Source organism: Leishmania infantum, chromosome 26 (assembly GCF_000002875.2).
Source record: "Leishmania infantum JPCM5 genome chromosome 26".
NCBI classification, from domain to species: Eukaryota; Euglenozoa; class Kinetoplastea; order Trypanosomatida; family Trypanosomatidae; genus Leishmania; species Leishmania infantum.
Genome location: NC_009410.2, coordinates 318347 through 338871, shown reverse-complemented (window position 1 = coordinate 338871; position 20525 = coordinate 318347). Strand labels below are relative to the sequence as shown.

Here is a 20525-nt window from a genome sequence, read left to right as displayed (position 1 = left end):
CACGAGTAGAGGGGCGGGAAAGCGGGCGGAGTTCACCGAAGTGGAGTGGGCCTGAGGCGCGTGTGGTGTAGGGTCTTTAGGACGGTGAGGGCGGCGCAAAGACGATGGAGCAGAGGCGAAAAGAGGGGGAACGACAACGACGACAGCGGAAGGCACGGGGAGGGGAGGAGAGGGGAAGCAGAGACAGACAGAGACATAGATGGAGAATTAGCACATAGGAAGGGGGATGGGTGCGGGCAGGGGAGGGGCAAGAAAGCGCGTCCTCATCGCACGGCCCGTGTGTGCGCTTGAGCCCGTCTCAGCGACTGCGGCTGGGGTGCTTCGGCAGAGAGGCAGGGAGGGGGAAGAGCGGGGTTGAGCATCCCCCTGAAGAAAGCGCGTAGTCCACGCATGCAACAACGTCGACAGCGGCGATGGGATTCTGTGGAGGTGCCGTGTGGAGGGAGAGAGGGGCTCTGAATGACGGGGTGGGTGGGCGGGTGGAAGTTCGCAGTATGGTACTCTGGCCGGGAAGAGAGAGATGCTCACATACAGAGACGCACAAGGGCGGAAGAAGAGAACCGGGAGTCGGTGCCGCTGCTCAGACAAGTAGGTGGCATGCGTGCGCTGGCCTCCACCGGGGGGACTTCATCACCTGTCTTCGCAGTTCAGCAGTCGGAGATGGCGCACCCCCCGCACCCTCCGCCCGCTCTCCCCTCTCCATTTGCTTTCCAGCCCCCGTACTAGCTCACATGAGGGACTGCGAACTCTCGAGGGCGGCGTACAGGTCAAACACCAGCTGCGCTGCTGTGAGAGGCTTCACCCAGCGTACGTGCCCGCCATTGCCGATACCGTGCGCCGGTGCCCCGTGCACCTCCTGCAAGGCCCGCTGCTGCTGCAGGTCAGCCGTCAGCAACACCACCGGTGGAACGGCGCAGCGTGGGCTTGCGAGGAGGAGATCGTTCAGGTATGAGGAGGTCAACAGATCGCCCGATTCTAGGGACGTGTTCGCAAAGAAGACGTGCAGGGTAGACGCTGGGTGAAGGCGGGCCAGCTGGTACAGGGTGTGGAGCGTCTTCGAGATCACGGGCACGAAGAGCTCGTGCGTGGCGCAGAAAGCCACAGGAAAGTCGGAGAAGACGCGCAGCAGCTTCGGTGAGAGAAGCATCTCCAGCAGCTCACCGGGGGAACCGAGCTCGATGTTGGCTACGTCAGCGACGAGGATGACGCGAGCAGGCTGCGTCTTACGTACACCCGGCGCTACGCCGGTGCCGATTTCACCGTCAGCAGGCGTGGGAGCCGGCGCAAGACCGCAGCTGTACCGCAGCTCATGAAGCACCTGTGCGTTGTACAACTTGAGCTCGTGTGGCGTGAAAAGCTCGCCGGCGTGGATGAAACTCAGATGCCGATGCAGCTCCGCCGGAGCCATCCAAAGCGGCGACGACGATGACGCCGGCGGAACCTCCGCGGCTGCACAAGGCGCAGACAAGCTGGCGGACTCTGACCGAGGCTGTGCCGCCACGCCGTCGCGTAGTCGCTGCCCCACACACGCTGGGCAACGCAGCAGAGGCGCCGTTGGTTCGTTACGGATGTAATACAGGTCATGGAAGAGTGAATTCCAGCGGTTGCTCTGGTGGGCAATAAAGTACGTAGCATCCATCCACGTCCCAGGTGGTGCGCTGTACCAGCATGGCGAGTCATAGTAACCCTTCTCCTGCGGCCCTTTCGCACTGCACTCGTCAGTGGCGTCTTGTGTGTCAGCGGCTGCACGACGACTGGCACCCTGCTGGACCGACTCTATCACTGCACTGCTACGGAAGCGATACGTGTCCGATGCGGCTGACTTCTTGATCCGTGCGCTGGCGCTGGGGTACCGCGACGGTGGATCGACCGGTGTGGCGGGCGGCCACACGTCGCGGCGGGGGTGAGGATGGGGCTTCGGAAACAGTTTCCGGCGCTCGTGGGCCGGGCATGACTGCAAGAGCGCTCGCAGACGGCTCACGTTGTCCGCACGCGCGTTAGCCCTCTCCGCCATCAGGCGCGTCTTTTCTGCGACAAGGTGTTCCGCGAAAGGTCTCACAGAAGATGATGATGAGGTAGTCGATACGCACCTCCTCGCCTCCGCCGTGGCGCACACAAGCAGCTGTCCCACTCTGAGACGAAGCGGCATCGGCGCGTGTGTCACTATCGGCCAAGTCGACGTCTGAAAGACGCGGGCATGCCTTGATGTGCTGCAGCTGCTGCGCATGTGGTGCCTTTGTACAGAGAGGGGGGAGGAGGAGTCGGAGCGTGATCCGACAAGTCTCTCGCGCTTTCCCGTTGCGGATGTACGTACCTTGTGGCGGGCGTGCTACGAGTGCCCACAAACAAACAGCTGAAGAGAGCCGCAGCAAGAGGAAGGGAGGGGGAGACGATATGGAAAGGGGTGACAGCGGTCAGAGATGCGAGCTTGTGCGCCGGCGCGTCCCTCCTGCGACGGCGGGGAGGTGAAAAGGGGTAGAGGAGGGGGGGTTGCCGGGAGGCATCACGCACAGCGGTTTGACGCACAGCACCATAAACCGAGGAAGACACGCATGCGCACATGCATAGAGCAAGAGTACGTGAGTGGGTAGGGTAGTTGGGGCAGGTGGAGGAGGGGCGTCCGAGGAGACGGAGCGCGGGCACTGACGAAGCACAGAGAAAGGCAGCACACTTCCTTTGCCGGCTCTAGTATACATAAAAGACTGGCGTGGTGGGCAGTGGGGCGGCCCAACACGAAACGACAAGTTGGCGGTGTCATCAAGTCGGCCGGGGAGCCCGCGTTACGGCGCTCATCATTCGAAAGAGGGAAGGGAGAGGACGTGGAGGGTGGGAGGGGGAGCGTTCTGCCCACCATCCACGCTGGGTCACCCCGGCCAGACACGCACCCCGCAGCTGGGAAATGTCGCTTCGTCCATCACGGCACCTTCGACGTCCTCCTCACAAGTCATGCGGTGGCGGAGAAAGCGGCAGGACATGGATAAGGCGCAGCGCGGGCGTTGCCAGCTCCGCCAGCGGGAGGCTCACGACGTCCGCCTCGGTGGTGAGACAGGAGACCACAGCTCCCGCACGTCTAGACGCGACCTTGGAGGCTGCGATGGCCTCCTCAAGCACCTGCGACCGTTTACCCTGCCACGACAAAGACTCCAGCGGCACCTGCACCTTCTTTGCCCGCTCCGTCAGCTCGAGCATGATTGTCTTCAGCTTCGACAAGAGCTCGCGATGGCCGCCCCGGCACCCTGCGAAGGCGGCGACGATCGACACAAATGGCAGAAGCTCCGCTGACACATTTTCCATCCCTTTCTCGGCCAGCTCTTCACACACAAAGTAGGCCACCTTCAGCGAGCTCCGGTAGAGTGGCCCCCAGCAGCGCTGCTCCGCCGCCGTGAAGGCGTTGAATGGGGCTACGTGCTGATTGAAGGCGAAAACGGACTGCTCCGAGTTCCATAGCGTCCACAAGAAGCTGAAGAAGCGCTGCTCGATCTGGAACAGTCTATCAAGATGCACGCGCTGCTGAAGCGCCAGTGGCAGAGAAGCCGTCGGCCTCGAGAAGGCCATCGAAGACACGTTTGGCACGGACGGGTTGAAAGGCGCGCTGACCAAAGTCGCCGCGTCTGCTGCAGCTCGCAGAGCATCTGCGTACTGTACCCTCGCCTCACGCAACTGTGGTACGATGCGCGCGTCGACGTCCTCAACTGCCAGTGCAGACAGCAAGTACAGGTTGCGCATGTCCAGCGGGTAGCGAGCGCGTGCCTCATCCCCGGGAAGGTACGGGGTGTCACCCACACAGGGGAAGGCCGCAGACACGGCGCCGAAAGTATTGTCGACCGCGAGTGAGGCGACGGCGGCCGCGCCAGTAGCAGCAGAGCTGATCGCAGTCCTTCGGTCCTGTTCGGCGTGCAAACTCGCGCGGTGCAGCACGCTGTGAAGCCGGTGCTGTCGCCACGCGGCGCTCTCAAGGGCAGATGCGGTATCGCATAGAAAAGACTCGAGCTTGCCAGCGTACGATGAGGGGGCTGTGGCCGCGGTCAGCCCAGCGCGGAGGGATGCGCGCGATCGCAGCGACTCGCTTGACACAAACGAGACGCGCGCCGAGACGTTCTCATGAGAATGTGCGCCTGAGGATGCGACCTCGATACACCGCGCAAGTGCATTCTGCCAATCCTGTGCGCACGTTTCGGGTAGGCGCGCTACCAGCTCTGCCCAGCTGCTCGTGGGGCTTTGGCGGCTGGCGTCGCACAGCCAGCGAAGCAGCGCCGTGGCTGCAATCGCATCGAGCAAGTCCGCAGCATCCACCACCACAGTGGACAATATACGGAGACTGCTGTCGGAGCTCCTCAAATTGGTGCTAGCCGTCATCCTCGCCTCCTGCACGACGGAGAGATGCAGCGCGAGCGGGAGCACAGCAGGTGGAGCTCCCTGTGATCGGTGTGGTGTGGAGATCGGCGGCGGCGGCGGCGGCGGTGGCGGCAGAGTTGATGTTACAACACCTTCCGGGGCGTCTGACGCTGTGATGCGCATGCCCCCATGTTCCTTCGCCTTGTACTCCCACAAGAGCAGGTGCAGCTGCCGGAGGAAGCTCAGGTCCAAGGCGCTGTAGCCGCTGAGCAGTGCGGTGACCAACGCGTTCCATGAGGGAGGGGGTGTGCTCTCCGAAGTCGGCGCCGTCGCTGGCCCTTTTGCCTTCCCCAACTCGTGATCGACTCTCGGGGAGCCTGCGTCAGCGACCGCGCCACGGCGGACACCTGCAGCCTCTTGCATGATCACCGCCTCTTCGAGGTCACACGGAGCTGAGAAAGGCAGCTCCTTAGCAGAAACATGCCGCTCCCTTGTCGCCACGGCACCGCAGCCGGCACTCTCCTGCGCCACAGCAGCATCGAGAGCGGCGCCATCGCAAATGGGCGCTTGGGACCACTGGTCCAGCATCGTGCGCAAGGCGACCAGCGCCGGCGGCAGCTGTGTGCCAGCAAGCCCGGCTGCGCTAGCAGTGCTGTGGAGGCGACACTCCACGGCGGTGCTTTTCCTGCCATGACCGTGGCATAGCGAAAGAAGAACCGAAAGGTGCTCAGCATCGCCGCCGCCGCTGGCACATGTCAGCACGAAGCTCAAGAGGTCACGCTCTGCCCCCGTCAAAGTAGCCGGCCCGCTTTGGCTCAGCGAGGTTCGCTGCAGGTGGACGAGTGGGGAAGCGAAGTTGCGTCGTTCGGTCGTCCCCTGCACCGAAATCTTCGGCTCACCCATGACATCCGCTACCAATCGGCTGCGAACAGATTCCTCGGAGTGATCAGAGAGGAGCGTAGAGCGTCTCCGAGGCGGCAGGCTGCCTCTCCATGCTCCTTGCCACGCAGGTGGCAATGCGTAGCCATCACAAGCAGCCCCAGCAGCAGCGGCTGGAGGACGATCTGTAGTGTCTTCGGCGGTGCTGCCTCCGCATGGCAGCGCCTCCTCGTCGTCCGCAATGTCTGTGCCCCACGTCTCCAAACGCGCGCACAAATTTGCGTGTATCGGCACCAGCGGCTGTTGGATCGATGATGGCGACACATGACCGAGGGTCGCGCTGGCCTCTTTGGAAGCCAGATCATCCGTGGCCGACATGGCGAGCTGGCTGCTGCGCTGGTGCTCCGGCAGAAGTTCCGGCTTCGTGCCCAGTCCGTTCAGCGGTGACATGATTCTCAAGCGCTCCCTGCCGGCATCCGCGGTACGCGGGGACAGCTTCTGTGCAGCGCGGCGGCTCTCTGCGTGATGGCCGAACGACCCCCGGCAAGTTGCATGTGCCGCCGCTCTGCCAGATTCAACGCTCTGCTCAGGCGATGCCACCGGACCACCGCGGGGGCCGCCCATGGAGGACTCCACGAGCAAAGACAAGTGTCGTCTCTCCCGGTACTGCTGCAGAACGTTCTGCCGCTGCACCTCATACTCCTCCTCGGCTGCCTGCTTCATCACAGCGTCGTGGGCTGTCGTGGGGTCGTCTGCGTAGACGAAGTGCTGCCACCCAGCGTCATCGCCCAGGTCCACACCGGAGGTCCCAGAGCCCACTTGCGCGTCCATCGAACCCGTCCAGCTGCCCACCTTCATCGCACGCTGCTGGCTTTGTCGTTGGTGCTGCCGCGCAACCGTTCGGTGCGACGGTCCTGCGGCCATCTGTTCAACGCAGACACCATTGTCGAAGCGCACCATTACCTGGGTGCGGTCGCACCACTGGCGAACCTGGTGCAGCTGCCGCTTCCACGCCGGTCTCTCCTGGACGTGCCGGCGCAGAAGCGCTGCTCGGGCTTGCAGAGCACGATCAAGAGCGTTGAGGCGGGGAGCCGTCTCTGCGACAGGCTTTGACGCTGGCACCTTCCTCGTCGTTGCTGCAGCACCACTGACGCTAGAACTGGCGGCCCCAGCGCCGGATGCCGCCGCACAGCGCACGAGACTCATGCTGGCGCCGGCTGTGTGGCGCTGTGTGTCCCGGAAGAGGCTATCCACGTCTATCAGGCCCTGCTCCGCTGCGAAAGACTCATTGCTAAGCAGCGTGGACGGAGTGGCGAGGTGACTGCTGTACAGCCGCAGCTGCTCTTCCCAGTACGCCTTTGCCGCCGCCTCCTTGCTCGTCGTGCTGTATGGCAGATGGACTTGAGTGGCACCGGTGCCGCGTCGGCTCCGCAATGGCGATCGTTGCGCGGCATGGCCAGAAGCGCTACTCACCGCCTCGCGCGGCGAGGCCAGCCGCCATCGATGCTTCGCAAGCATGTGGCGAGCTGCCTCACCTTCTCCAAGCTCTCGCCTGAAGATGGAGCTAGTTAACGAGGCGACGGAGAAGTCTGAGGTGGGCACAGAGGAGGCAACTGGGGACGCCAAGAGGGCCAGAGCCTCAGCGTAGCTGCTGCGTGGCGAGTGATCCGCGGCGGGCGGCCCCTCGGAGCGACGGTGGTTGTGATTGCACTGACTTCGTCGACGCGTGTGTACAGCGCTCTGCGCTCCGTACCGTCTCTTCATCGTCTCCAGTGTGAGACACTCCTGCTGCCATGGACACGATCGTGGCAACTCGGCCACAACGGCAATGTCGGCGACGGCATGCGGGTGCGATGGAGGAGACAATGCATGTGATGCCGCCCTCGCGCAGCCGTCCTGGTCGCCAGTGCGCGCTCCTGCCCCTTCACGAGCACCGGCGTTCGAGTCCGTCGTAAAGCCCACGGAGGACGTTCGGGTATTGTGAGCTCTGGTGTCGGTGACAAATGATGCTGGATGCAGGCCTTGCATCACCGCACCCACGCGACCCTCAGCGGCACCCTCGAGAAGCGGAGCTGACTGCGAGAGCGCACGCGCTGAGGGCAGCAACGCCGCCGCCGGCGCAGGTGCACAATCTGTGTCGTCGACGTAGGTGCGCATCGATGCGCCGCGGCCGCGCTGCGTACCGCCACCTCTCTTGATGACCCCGGCGCCGCCCTCTTGAGCGCCGTGTGGGTGAGCGACTTCCTCGGCAGCCTGCCGATGCGCACGCGAGGCGCGAGTGGTTCGTGTTGGTGCCGGTTTGCTTCGCACGTCCGAGGAGGAAAGTGGTTCATGGCCTTCCTCTGGCGCATCCAGCCAGCGCGATGCGATATGAGGGGCAGAAATGTCTAGCTCCTCCGCTGACGACTGAGTAAGCCGTAACGCGTCGCGCAGCCCCTGAAGCGTGTTCTGTACAACGCTGCCGCGCGACGCGTCGGACAGCCTCGTGCTCGCAGCCCCGCTGAGGCCTCCGGCTAGCGAACCGCCCGCAGTGGCGCGCGACAGCCGCATCGCGAGGGCGGCGACCGCCGCTGCCGTCGCTTCCTCGCTTTTCGTGCTTCTGCCAGCGCTGCTCCCGCCCGAACCAGCGCTGCCGTCCTTGGCTCTGAAGACCCCTGGCGCAACGGTCTCCCCCGTCGCCGAGCTAGCTTGATGAGAAAGACGCATGGACAGCACAATGGCGGCGCGGTCTGCTCGACCCAGCGTGTCGTTCAGGCTGGGAGCTAAAAGGGGATGCAACGAGGCGGGCGGCGGTGTCTTCGCGACGTGGTGGATTCGCTGCGATCCATCGTTGAGGAGTGTGCTGGTGGCCGAGAGCGTCCCATCCAGTGTCGACCACCACGCATCCGGCTGCAGGGCCACTGCATCAGCCGTCGGCAGAGTAGCCGTTTTACTGCACGGTCGGCAAGACGATGAGAAAGTCAAGACAGCGGCCGCCTGTGCAGAGATGGGAGCCGTGACGGCCGAAGACGCCGCTGACCTTCGCGGAGAGATGGAGAGCTCTGGAAGGCGCTCGAGCGCAGCGGCGGCTTGCGAGGCGGTAATGAAGCCGCGCGATGGCGGGTCTCTCGGGCTGCCCAGCGAGAACGACTCCGAGTAGCGATGCTCCGAATTCTCCAACACTAGCGAGTCCGGGGCGACGGTGCTATCCGCGCCGTCGCCCCGGTCCTCGGTGGAAATGTCGAGCGAAGCAACAAGACCGGCGCGGTTCGGGTGGATAGGAGAGAAGACTAGTCGGTCGTACTCCCCATCGTAGTGATTGCTTGTTTCGTCCGCGTTGTCGTCGTTTCTCTGGCCGTGCACGGTTGTGCTACCACGTAAGGCGGCTCCAGCTGCACCACCGCCGCTGCTGGGTGGAACCGCGCGAGGTCCGCCGAACGGCCGCTGCAGGTGTGAGGACGTCGACGGGGCCAGGGGCGACGCTGAGGAGATGCAGGGGAGAAGGGAAGCGGCGGCCGCTGGCATCTGGCGCGGCGCTCGTGCTCGCCAGAGGGCGTGTGGCGAATTTTTCTGCCGTGGCGGGGCCGACGCGGTGCTGGAGTCTTGGCGGCGGAGGAGCGCGACAGGTGTGGAGGAGGGCGGCCCCTCATCGCGGTCGTGCTTGCCTGCGCTCACATGGTGCTGGCGCAGAGGCCTTGAATGGTGCTGTTGGGTGTCCGAGCACGACGGCTCTATCGAGGTGCTCGAGGGTGAGCTGGCGGTGGTGCAGGCAGGAACTCCGAATAGGCGGGGGAGCGCATGGCCACGACGTGGCGAATGCATTCAGACGTTGTGGCACGCAGACCTCAGGAAAGGAGGTGGAGGGGTGGAGCGACGCAGACACTGACGCACCCGCGCAGGCACATGAATGGGGAATGTGAGAGAGGCAGGCAGAGAGAGAAAGAAAGAGAGGGGGAGGGAGTGGGCCTTTGGGTTGGGAGGGTGCCTTAGTCGTTTCGTGAGCATGTGTCCGTGCACGTTTCTGGGAGCGAGACCTTTGCCGCGCGTTGAGCGAGCGAGAGAGCAGTTGTATAGATCGACCTCGAAAGGTGTATTCATGCACGCACGCGCACACCTACGCCAGTCCTAGCGGACGAGGAGGAGGAGAGGGGGGGCACCAGAGGAAGCGAAGACGAAAGACGAGGGGAGAGGATGGGGTATCAGGGCAGGATTCAGAGCAAGGAAAAGCAGAGGAGACGAAGCGCATACGCACAGAGACGTACAGAGACAGGCGGAGTAGACCTACGCGCGCACCACAGAGCCGCGTTCCACAGCGGCAGCAGCAGCACCACTGGCCTGCTCTTTGCCTTCTTGGCGCTCCCTTCCTTCCTCCATCTGCCTCGCTGTGTACGCGGAGCGCTGCCGGCAGTCAAGTCTACACGAGCTTGTGAACTGAGTGGAGAGGGTCAGGAGTAGAGCGCGGAGGGTGATATGGGACGATGGCATTCGAGGAATACAATCACGTTCGTTTCGGCGTCACGTCAGACGTGTCGACTCCATCATACATCAAGGTGCTCTTGGATGTCTCCCACTCGGTCTTATGCCCGCCAATGGGTGCGTGCCGCGCCGCGGCGGCAAACCGCCGTTGGCGGCGCCACCCGCTCAGCACTGACGGGGCACGCACACGCGCAAACTCTCTCAGGCATCCTCACAGGGGCTTGACGAGAGAGGATGGGTGGTACGGTTGCAGAGTCTCGGCAGTGCGGCGGCCACTGACTCGACGCTGCATGTCGCACCAGATGTAGCGGGCGATGGCGCGCTCCTCTTTCCGACTCAGGCGATCCGCCACCACAGCGGGGACAACGTGCACGTTGCGCCGTGTCGACTCCGGTACAAACGACGTCGCCCCACGGGCGTGGCGATTCCGCCCCTGCTCAGAAGCTGGAGGTGCTGCTGCAGACGTCGCTCGACTGTCAGATGCGGGGTTGTTCAAAGAATCGTCGCCGTAGAGGTCGGCGACGCTGCGCACGTGCAGCCAGCTGTCCGACAACAGGAAGACCTGCGGCTCCAACGTGCACAACAACTCTGGAGCAGCACGCGAGGGCCCTACATGCGGCAAGGCGTCAGAAGACCCCCGCGGATCAAAGGCGTGAGGGTCCAAGCGCGTGATGCACTGCACCGTCTCTGCCAAGGTGTACAAGCCCCCCGTTGCGTAGGTGACCGTTTCAGTTGTTCGAGCGGCGACCGTTGGCTCCACATCCGCCGCTAGTGAACTGCACGCAGTCGCGTCCATGCACAACATCGCCTGTGCCCGCACACCAATGAAGATGGGAACGACCCGGAACAGCTGCGACGCGTAGTTGGCGCGAGCCAGCTCGCACACCTGCGCCGCGATGCGCTGCACGGACATGCCAACAGCAACCTTCTGCTGCGTTTGCACGTAGCAAACCAAAAAACAGGCAGAGTGGCGCCTGGAGAAGCCCGCTGACCCGCTGCGTGCGGCGCCGCTCCAGGCCCGCATGGCCTCCTCCCACGCCGTGCACGTCGTGTCCCAAATCTCTGCCATGTCAGCGCACACATCCCGTAGCGGCATCTCTGCCGCGCCATAGAACTTGTTCGAGTCGGATGCGCTTGAGAAGCGCGCGCTGAGAAGGCGAAACTGCAGCCAGTCCGAATGCTGTCTTTCTTGCAGCTCATAGCTCGAGAAAAGATTGAATGATAAGTCGCGCGACAGCGGGGACGATGCGCTCGGCGGTGCTACGGGCACGGGCCCTTCCGCCGTTGTGACGGACTTGCCGATCGGGCGTGACGCGGGAGGCTGAACACCGATGAAACCGGGAGACTCTGCCGTGGGGCATGCTGCAGCCGAAGTTGAAAGCGATGCTGCGGATTCGGATGGAGACGGGGCAGGAAAGAGGGTGACGAGCGGGACACGCTGCGCCTGCGTGCAAGACGCGCGCTGGAGGGCAAAGGACGCGCTCTGCAGTGGAACCGTGTCGTAAAGACAGCGACCGCGGCTAAAGTAGCGCAGAAGACCTCTCTCCTTCTCCTCTGTGCTGCATGAGGTGCGGGGTGGGGCGACGGCACCGTGCACGTCACTCACAGCCATCGCTGGTGAAGGAGACGGTGGCGAGGAGGATGAAGATAGCTGTGAGCCGCCACGAGGATGAGAATGGAAGACGCCCTGCCTTCCAGAGAGCTTCGGTGGTGATACGTGCTTCTTGCTTGAGGGGGGAACCGCGCGACTCCTCTCCTCTTTCCATCTGCGCTTGTGTGACCGCGGCCGCGCACGCGAAAGCGGCGAGCGCGAGAAGGTCCGCCTAAGAGCGCTGACTGCGCCGTACGCGGAAGGGCCTCCTCGCGAGTAAAGGCACCGCCACGGCAGCAGCGGTGGCATTCGGTCACTTTGCCCGGTTGCGGTGTCCGTGTGGCGGGGCGTCGGTGTGCATGCGTGCGGTGGCCGGCCAGCACGGTGGGAAGCGGGCCCAAAAGAGGTTCGAGGAGAGGAGAGAAGAGGTGGATTTCGGATGCGCTGGCCTTGCGGGGGAGGGGGCGACACAAGTGACAGAGGCTCCCGCGAGCGGGGCGGGGGATTGATAATCTACGCCGACCCTCTTGCCCTGCGTCCGCTGAAAAGAGAGGGTGGGGGTGGGGTGCGGGACCCCTCTCTGGAGCACATGCACTGCTAAAAGGCAGAGATGAAGCGCGTCCGCGGTGCACCTCACCGCAAGGCCTACGATCGACGCGCGCACACGTACACGCGTGCTGCACTCGAGCCACCAGCGCCAGCCACGGTGCCTACCCGAGTTTCCGGCGTTTACGCACATATGCTTGCTCGCACACCAAGAGACGCGCAAGCACGAACAAAACGCACTCATGCAGACAAAATAAGAGTGCCTTCATCCGCCGAAACGAGTTGGCGCCCCCTCCTTTGGAGCTCACGGCCAACAGGATACTCTTTAGTTCGCGCAAGGACGTCGGCCGCACCAGCGGCTTAGGCACACCGGCAAGCGCGCGAGTTGGCGGCGCATTACCTGCTCTCTAGGCATCCTCCGGAAGCGCGCCCAGCTCCGTTCCTATAACAGGAGCATCGCTCTCGTCGGCGCCAAAGGCCATTTCTGCCATCGTCCCCGCCACGCTCCCCTCTGCCGCTGGCTCCGTCGCCGGGGTCGGCTGCACGTCCGCCTGGATGCTCAACGACAAGGCGGCAGCCGTGGAAGATGGAGACGGTGGCGGCGGCGCATTCTTGTCGTTGGCGTCGCGCTCGCGGATGTAACTCTCGAACGCTACATCCACACGCTCGCCGTAGCGCTGCCCTACGCGTCCACCACGACCACGCGCGCCGCCGCGATGGTGGTGTGGGCGACGGATCCCAAGAACCTCGTCCATGTCCTTGCCTTCGGCCATCATTTCGTACTTGTCATGGCTCCACTTTCCATTGTCTGCGGAAGGGGAGACACCGTCCCTGGCAGCCAGTCCCAACTCCTCTGCGCGGAGGTCCAACTCTGACGCGTTGCTCGCATCTTGTGTCCCGGTTGTCGCGTAACCGCTGCCGCGCCCAGCGCCAAGCAGGCCAGCACCCCCGCGGCCGCCGCGTCCCCACTGCCGCTGCGTGTCGCGTAGGAAACCGCGGCTGTGATCGCGGTGCTGCCCGTTGCCGCCACCGCTGCTACCCGAAGAGAGAAGCACAACGCCGTGCTCCTTCGCTGGCTCCACGTGCAGCGTCGACCCTTCCACCTCTACGCCATCCATGCAGTAGACAGCCATGGATGCGTCTGCCGGGTTACGGTAAGTGCACAGGGCACTGCCAATGAAGCGGCCGGAGCGGTCGGTGAACATCTTGTACGACTCCAGGGGGCCGTAGACCTCAAACTCGGACTTCATCGCACTCGCGCCGTCTCGCTCAATGCGCTCCAGCGGGATCTGCGTCACGTACACGCGGCAGGACTTGTCGATCACGATGCCTGTCGGCACCACGCCACGGCTGCGGCTCTTGAAGTTGTCGAGTGGTGTGAAGGAGGCCATCATGCGTATCTGCGCTCCGGTACTCTTGTGTACGTTGCGTACAGTGGTGCCCTTGCAATGAGAGGGGGAAAGTGGGAGGGAAGCAAGTGGGCTATAGCTCCGCACACCCGCCACCAGACGCGCGCCTACGAAGGATGGACAAAGAAAATGCGCCAACACGAAGAAGAGGACAGGAGAGGGGTCTGAACACCCTGCGGCCTCGGTGGGTGGGTGGGGGACCAACAGAAGACCTCGAGCTGCGGGTTCGCCTAGGAGCTGTCTGGCAGCTAGGAGGAGTCCGCAACGTGCATGAGTACAAGCGAGTAAGAGAGGACAGGGAAGGAGGCGAGGATAGGGGCGTGCATAATGATGGCCGCGGGCCATTCTTCAAGCACGTGGGCACGCGTAGACGCAGGCGCGTGGCAAAGCATCCCTGCGGCTTCACGGATGAAGGAGTGGAGTCGCTGAGAGGCACATAGAAGCACCCCGCCACTTGCAAGCACGGAGATCCCACGGGGGAGGGTGGAGGGGGGGAGAAGGGTTGCAGTCTTTGTGTGCTCATGAATTCATAGTGATGCTATCACGGCCAGCAACGCATCTAGGTAAGGCACGCACGCACATGCATCACCATCGGCATCGCCGGCACAGGTCTCCGCTTGCTCCCTTCGGCGTTCGGTACCGCGACGCGGTTCAGCTGCAAACGTTGAATGGCTTCGCACCCCACGGCAAAGCAAGCACACGCGATGTGGAGAGAAAAGAGCAACGACGTGGCGCGCCTCTGCACATGCGAACGCGATGGCGTGTCTCTGTTTCTCTCCCCCCGCCACCTCTTCGCTTCACAAATAGAAGACACCTTCAGGTGTTGCGCACTCACGCTCGCCACTGCATGCACACGTACGCGCACAAGAGCGTGTCGAAACGAGGGCGAACCAACGCAACTCATGTGCCAAGGAGGGAAAGCCGCGCACACACGAGGCAGCGGCAGGAAATACAGGAAGAAGAAGAGGGAGGTGTAGGCTTCGAGCACGCACACATACACACATGTCCGCATCCGCACAACAGCGGGCTGCGCATAACACCGACAAGAGCAACAAGCGGGCAGAGAACCAAACGAAGTAAAGGTAGCCCCGCCGACGCAGCCGTGTCCGTCTTTTGTGCACCAGGGCATAGCGGAGAGGGAAGGACAACGGAAGAAAGGGAGTCCGTGTGTCTGTGCTTGCGTGTCTGTGCGTGAGGCGGGGATAGGGGCTCAGTAAGAGAAAGAGTCGAGCGGCGAATGAAAGTATGTGAATTCATGCCAAAAAAGGTTCAAGATAACGATGCATCTGTGACGACGCACAGCAACAGCACGTGCCTGCGTGTGTGTGTGTGTGTGTGTGTGTTGGAGGAGGGAAGGCACAAGAGCCGCGCGGCCTGCGCCCACGCACACGCATTTATGTGCTTGCCCATGCACTCGCCAGAAGGCACTTCTCTCCCTCTTTGTGCATACAAACAACCGCTGGTGGGGAGTGGTGGCCTTCCTCGCTCGTATCGTGAGCACATTCTCAGTGAGGCACCACTTTGGCGCCGTCAACGTACATGTTGCGGGTAGCGCGAGGCATCTTGACCTTCAGCCCATCATGCACGCCGCGCTTCAGACTCAGCTGACAGCCAAGACGCGACGTTGGCTCCGGGTAGAACGCCTGGTCAATCATGTCGTTCTCTTCGTCTGTAGGCTCCTGGAAGAGGTCCATGTCCTTCTCCTCCAAGTACACGTGGCAGGTGGAGCAGGCGCACGAGCCACCACATGCCCCTTCCATCGGTAGTCCTTGCTCGGCACACACATCCAGCAGAGTCTGGCCCTCGTAGCCCATCACCACCTTCTTCTCGCCATCAGGGAGGGTAAACTCCACCTCGACTGGCTTGCTACGGTCGCCCCCGTGTCCATGAAAGCGACGTGACTGTAGCAGCGACCCTACTTGCACCGTCGCCGAGGCAAGGCACAGCAGAGACGTGCAGCCAGTGAGGCGGCGCGTCATGCGGCCATTACCCACGGTGGTGGGGGACGACAAGCGCACGAGAGTGCGATACATGTCTGTTGTTGCTCTTGTGGTGTTCAGGATTCGTTCCCTAGGCTCGGTTTAGGTCGGCCAACGCGAGAGAAAGCAAGAGGGGACGGAGAGAGGGGCAGGCCCACGCTGGATGCGAGTCCGCGCAACGTGAGTCCAATGCAAAGGCGCGTCGGCTCCCTTGGATAACCTTCTTCGTGGGTTGGGCAGAACGAATATTGCTGCACACGCACACACACAGTGCGCGGCGTCCGCTTTTCGAAGGACGCTACCCTGTTCTACAGCGGCAGCAAGGGAGAGGCACAGTTCGAAGAGGCGGTTTAAGCAAAACACGACGAGGGAGGCACACAGAAAACACCGGGCACGAGCACAGGCAGACGGTATAGGCGGTCTTGCGTATTCGCGAGCGCGAGTATGCGTGCATGCACGTGTAAGTGTTCAGACGCCCACAGTGTGGGGCGTAGAAAGTGGTTGCTCCTCTCAGAAAAAGTAGAGAAGTTAAGTGAGCGCGAAACGAGCGGAGGAAAAGGGCCGACGGACAGGCAGGCAAGGGTGACGGCGAAGACCTCCTCCCTCTCTTCCTGCTGGAAAGCGGCGTTGGACCCCTCACCTCCCCCTCTCTCGTAGACTCCACGAACGAGCAAATATATGGAAAGAAAGGGCGCACGCAGATGCGAGCAATGGTGACAGAATTACAGGAGGGAAAAAGAGAGGAGGGCAGCGCGGGGAGAGGAGGGGAGGCGGACGGAGGGATCGAGCAGAGCGGAAACGGTAAGAGCAGTGCCACGACGCCTTTTGCACCGTTGTTTTCACTCTTGTATAGATTTATATGTATAGTGAGAGAGGCCTCCGGCCCTGTTGATGGGGCGTATGACCGCAGTGCAGAGCCACGCTGAGAGGAAAAGGAAGGAGGGGATGAAGAGGGCAGGAGGGGACCAAGAGAGAGAGAAATACGCCGCAATGTAAAAGTGGACTGGGAGATCAACGCCACAGGTTAGATCAGGTCTGGGGAGGGGGTGGGGGGGGTTCCCCTTCACTCCGCCTTTATTGTGTGTGTGTGTGAATACCTCAATGCGGGCTTCACGGCAATGCGTTTCGAACAAGAATGCGGACAAACGAGGAGGGAGGTATAATGGGCTGCATGTGGTACGGGTGCTGGTGGCAACGAATGGAGGGAGTGTGCGAATGAGCGAAGGCAGACAGAGATGCACATACAGCGTGTCGCTGACGTTGTCTGCCCACCGCCTCCCTCTTTTCCGTGCGTGCTGGTTCGTTGCCTTGTGAGGTATATCCGTTACTTCGTGGTAGCGGAGTGGGGTGAGGAGAGAAGAGATGAGGAGAGAAGAGGGGAGGCTGCGGTGAAAGGAACACCGACACACAAACACGCGTACACATACTTGCCAAAGAAAAGAAGATGAGGGCAGAGTAGATGTGAAAGCCTCTGCGGTCACTCGTGTATTCGCGTCTGGCAAAGATGTGGCACAGTACGTCTGCATAGCCACCATCTCTCACGAGTTTCCGCGTCTTTCATAAACGAGGCGTCCAGTAACACTACCGCCTTTGGTTCGCCCTTCGAAGAGAGAGAGACATCAGCTAAGAGGTTCACAATGCTGGACGGGCAGGCGGCACGCTTCGGACTCTTGAAGAGAAGGCAAGGACAAGGGCTGATGTGTGGCGGTGCTGGCGCGTCTGTGTGCCTCTCGCTTTCTCAGACTCCAAGACAAACACACACACGTAGGCTTAGGTGACAGCGGGTGCGCGCACAGCACAACATCACAACACCCCACCCCCTCTTCCTCTCCGTCTCTTTTATCTGCGCGCGTGCCTCGCTGCCCTCGAGCGTGCGCGAGCTTCAACGGCACCAGGTGCAGTCGCAAAGTGGGGAGTGTTGGACGCGAGAGAGAGAGGACGGGAGCGGTCACGAATCTCGAAGGGGTTTCCCTCACCCAGAACCTCGTCCGGCGGGCGGAGCGGTGCGCAGTGGAGGCATTCTTCGAGGTGCTTACGTCTTCTCTCCTCCCTCCGGCCCTACTCACCCTCCTCTCTGCCGTAGCTGTCTGATTGATAGCTGTGCTGTTTTTTGCTATTCCTTGTTGGCGATTAGAGAGATTCGTCACTTTACAAACCATCAACGTCATCAACCCGCCCACATCACTTCGGCCATCCCTCACGCGACAAGGTGTCTGTGCCTGTGTGCGTGTCTGCCGTGGTGTTCTCCTGCATGGGTGCCCGATCGGAGAGAAGCGGGTCGAAGGCCGCGCACGCACCTCAGCTATGCATAACCTCGCGGTAGAGGGCATGCAGACACCGAACACGAGGGCACAGGCACCCTAATCACAAGCCTAGTCAGAGAAGAGGCGCAGAGCTGTCGTCAGCCCCACCTCTACGTACAGAAAGGCAAGAAGCGCCGCGAGCGCCGCGGCCGCCACGGCACACTCAAAGAGATACGACTTGGCCATAAAGACCTGCATTGTTTCCTCGTAGGGGCCGAATAGGGTGATACCGGGCGTACGCAGTTCCTGGTACGTCGCGACGGAGGATGCGGAGGTGAAAGCGGCCCGCTGCGCTGCTGCTGCCTGCGCACGCATGTGATGCTCTACGGTAGCGGCGTACTGCCGCAGGCCGGCACCGTTTTGCGCCACCGGCGAGCGCTGCGAGTCACTCGCGTAATGCAGCATCCCCTGAATGTACGAGGCCGCGCCAGGCCACACTGTCGTCACTCCCTCCGCGGACGGAGCCGCCTCGGCGACGATGCGCACAATGGCTTCAACGAGGTCCGCGCGCTTCGCGAGCATTGCTGCATCTGCAGCTGTGGCCGGGGGTCGGCGCAGATCACGGAAAAGCTGGTCGTTGTGGTGGACGCGGTGGGTAGAAAGTGTCATGGCGGTCATCTGACGGCTAGCAAACGCCTCATGTTCAAATTCAAGGTCGTAATGCTGGTAGTTCGTCTTGGCAGACACGACCTTCAGCGAAATGCCGAGCAACTTTGCCGCTGCCTCGACCTGCTCCACGACCTGCTGGCCATGCTGCCGCTTCATGAGAACGTCCTGGACATGCAGATAAAGGTCCGGCGCGTTCTCGCTCGTTTCACGAGGCGGCAGCAGCTCATCGAGGCAGAGAACCACCCTAAACTGATCGAGCTCCCTATCTGTGTGCTGCGATAGCCACGACGTCGTTCCAGCGTAGTTGAAGCGCGACGTGCTGCCGAGAAGCACGGTGACCTCGTACGGAGCCACAGACTCCTGCCGAGCATAAGGTGTGGACGTCAGCCGGCGCCACAGCTCCATCGCCACCACAGCGCCGGAGGTGCCGCCGCTCGTCCGGCTCGCAGGGGACACGCCAAGGGAATCAAAGTGCGCAGTGACCAGGACCTGGGGTGCGGCGGCAGCGGAGGCGGCCTTACTGCGCGTCTGCTTCGGCTTGTGCACGTAATGACTCTCAATAGTGGCACTGGGCAGCGTCGAGTTCTCCACCAGCTCGCTCAGCCGCCGCGTCTTGGCCACGGACAGCACCACCCGCTCCGTCGCACTGCGCTGAGCCGCGACGGACAGCAGCCGCGACAGCTCCTTCGAGGCCGTGCCGTTGGGCAGAAAATAAACAGGGATGTTGGCGGCGGCGTTGCTGAAGAAGAACGAGAGCACGTCCTCGTTCGTCGTGTCCGTGTCGCACAGCTCCACGACGAGACCCTTCGCCGCCTTCGACAGCTCGGGCGCGGCGAGCTGTTGCAGAGCAAAGTTCGTGAGGTGCTCGGAGCACTGCACGTACACGGTGTAGCCGTGGTAGGACGCAGACGCCCCGGCCGTATACCGCACTATCTCGCCGCGCAGCAGCACCGCACGGCTTCCGAAGAGCAACTCATCCCCGTCGCCCAGCTGGCGGTTGAACGTGATGGCGCGATCGACTCCCACCTCCAACACCGGGCCTGCCCGCACCACGTGCTCCAGGCAGACGGTGCTGAGGAGCAGTACCGCGACGACGATACTGCGAAGCATGTCAATGTGTGTGTGTGTGTGTGAAGAATAAACACGGGTGAGAGACGGCAACAGAGAGAGAAAGAGGAGTGGGGAGGGGAGACGACAAGGCGCACAGCTCCGGCGCTCCTTTTCCTCGCCTAATATGCCCGAAGATGCTGTGGGAAGGGAGGGTGAGTTGCCCAAGACGACGTCCTTCGTGCGCAGTGGGGATAGGGTGACAGAGTGAGAGAAGAGGAAGACACCCACACACGCACACGTACGCTGGAATGGGATTGGGGGGGGGGTGAAGCCACGATAGTCTCGCAAGCACGGTATAGTGGCGATAGTGAGAACGGTAACGAGGGAAACAGAGCAAGGAAGAGTCAGAGGGAAGGAGGGGAGGCCGAGCCGGAGTCCGACGCACAGCGGCGAGTGTGTGTGTGTGTGCTTGTGATTCTGTGAGCAAGCGGCTGGAGCGTTGGGTGCGATGGGAATGGCGCGCTTGAGCTTGAGCTGCCGAGCCGGCGATCTTTTCCCGTTGAGTGTGTAAGAGGCGCTTTTTCCCTTGTCGTCTCCCTTCAAGCACGATAGACGAAGTAGACCGGTGGAGGGGGAGGAGGGCAACGAGAGACGCAGGGATGCAGGCGAAGCAGAGCAAAAGGAAGGGAGGGGGAGGAGGGGCCGCAGAGGATTGCCAGCAGCAGATGTTCGAATCGCCCGGCGGAACGGTAGCATGAAACCACCCATGCACGCATGTGGCGAACCGAAGGAGAAACCAGAAGTTCACAGACACGCCCAAAGAGAAAGACGGCTGACACACTTTCTCTCACGCTCGCATTCAGCGACGACGCTGATTCGCTCGAGTCGGGGACCCTCTTTCCCTCTACGACTCGTCGCTTCTGCCTCCCTTACTGGGGTGCGGCGTTCGCCTTCTCCTCCCTCACTCTCTTCCACACACACACACACACACACACATAGAGCTTCTCTCCCCCCGCTACCCATCACGGACCACGATGAGAGATACATAAGTAGAAACGGAAAACGGGAAGCGGAGGGGTGAGGGTGCTGAGGGGCACACGCAGAGAAGCGCTTGCGGGGACGGAGGGGAGGGGGAGCCATAGTGCGCATTGCTATGGTGTCTGTGCAGCGTAGACATCGGCGAGTGAGTGAGTGGCGACAAGCAAGTCGTAAAGAGGAAAAACGATAGAAAAAAAAGAACGGCAGCCAGCAACGGCCAACAACGAAGTGATTCCATAAAGACCGCCGACTACTATGCAGTAAGAGCGACACGCACCCGCACGCCCGCACGCCGGTCTTGGTACACAGCTTACGCACAATAGTGGAAACG

General features: G+C 62.2%; 6 protein-coding genes across 6 annotated transcripts; all 6 read right to left on the bottom strand.

Moving 5' to 3' along the window:
• Positions 1-727: 727 nt before the first annotated feature.
• On the bottom strand, positions 728-2014 carry LINJ_26_1070 (conserved hypothetical protein; the record flags this gene model as incomplete). The annotated part of the gene is made up of 1 exon (XM_001470412.1): positions 728-2014. The coding sequence occupies one exon, from the start codon at positions 2012-2014 to the stop codon at positions 728-730; it is 1287 nt and encodes a 428-aa protein (XP_001470449.1).
• A 923-nt stretch (positions 2015-2937) lies between these two features.
• Positions 2938-8718, bottom strand: LINJ_26_1060 (conserved hypothetical protein; the record flags this gene model as incomplete). Its single annotated transcript, XM_001470411.2, has 1 exon — positions 2938-8718. One exon carries the CDS (start codon positions 8716-8718, stop codon positions 2938-2940), a length of 5781 nt encoding a protein of 1926 aa, XP_001470448.1.
• Positions 8719-9880: 1162 nt separating this feature from the next.
• Positions 9881-11569, bottom strand: LINJ_26_1050 (conserved hypothetical protein; the record flags this gene model as incomplete). Its single annotated transcript, XM_001470410.1, has 1 exon — positions 9881-11569. The coding sequence occupies one exon, from the start codon at positions 11567-11569 to the stop codon at positions 9881-9883; it is 1689 nt and encodes a 562-aa protein (XP_001470447.1).
• A 644-nt stretch (positions 11570-12213) lies between these two features.
• On the bottom strand, positions 12214-13200 carry LINJ_26_1040 (conserved hypothetical protein; the record flags this gene model as incomplete). Its single annotated transcript, XM_001470409.1, has 1 exon — positions 12214-13200. The coding sequence occupies one exon, from the start codon at positions 13198-13200 to the stop codon at positions 12214-12216; it is 987 nt and encodes a 328-aa protein (XP_001470446.1).
• Positions 13201-14720: 1520 nt separating this feature from the next.
• LINJ_26_1030 (conserved hypothetical protein) lies at positions 14721-15248 on the bottom strand (the record flags this gene model as incomplete). The annotated part of the gene is made up of 1 exon (XM_001470408.1): positions 14721-15248. The coding sequence occupies one exon, from the start codon at positions 15246-15248 to the stop codon at positions 14721-14723; it is 528 nt and encodes a 175-aa protein (XP_001470445.1).
• Positions 15249-17566: 2318 nt separating this feature from the next.
• Positions 17567-19216, bottom strand: LINJ_26_1020 (conserved hypothetical protein; the record flags this gene model as incomplete). The annotated part of the gene is made up of 1 exon (XM_001470407.1): positions 17567-19216. One exon carries the CDS (start codon positions 19214-19216, stop codon positions 17567-17569), a length of 1650 nt encoding a protein of 549 aa, XP_001470444.1.
• Positions 19217-20525: the final 1309 nt, after the last annotated feature.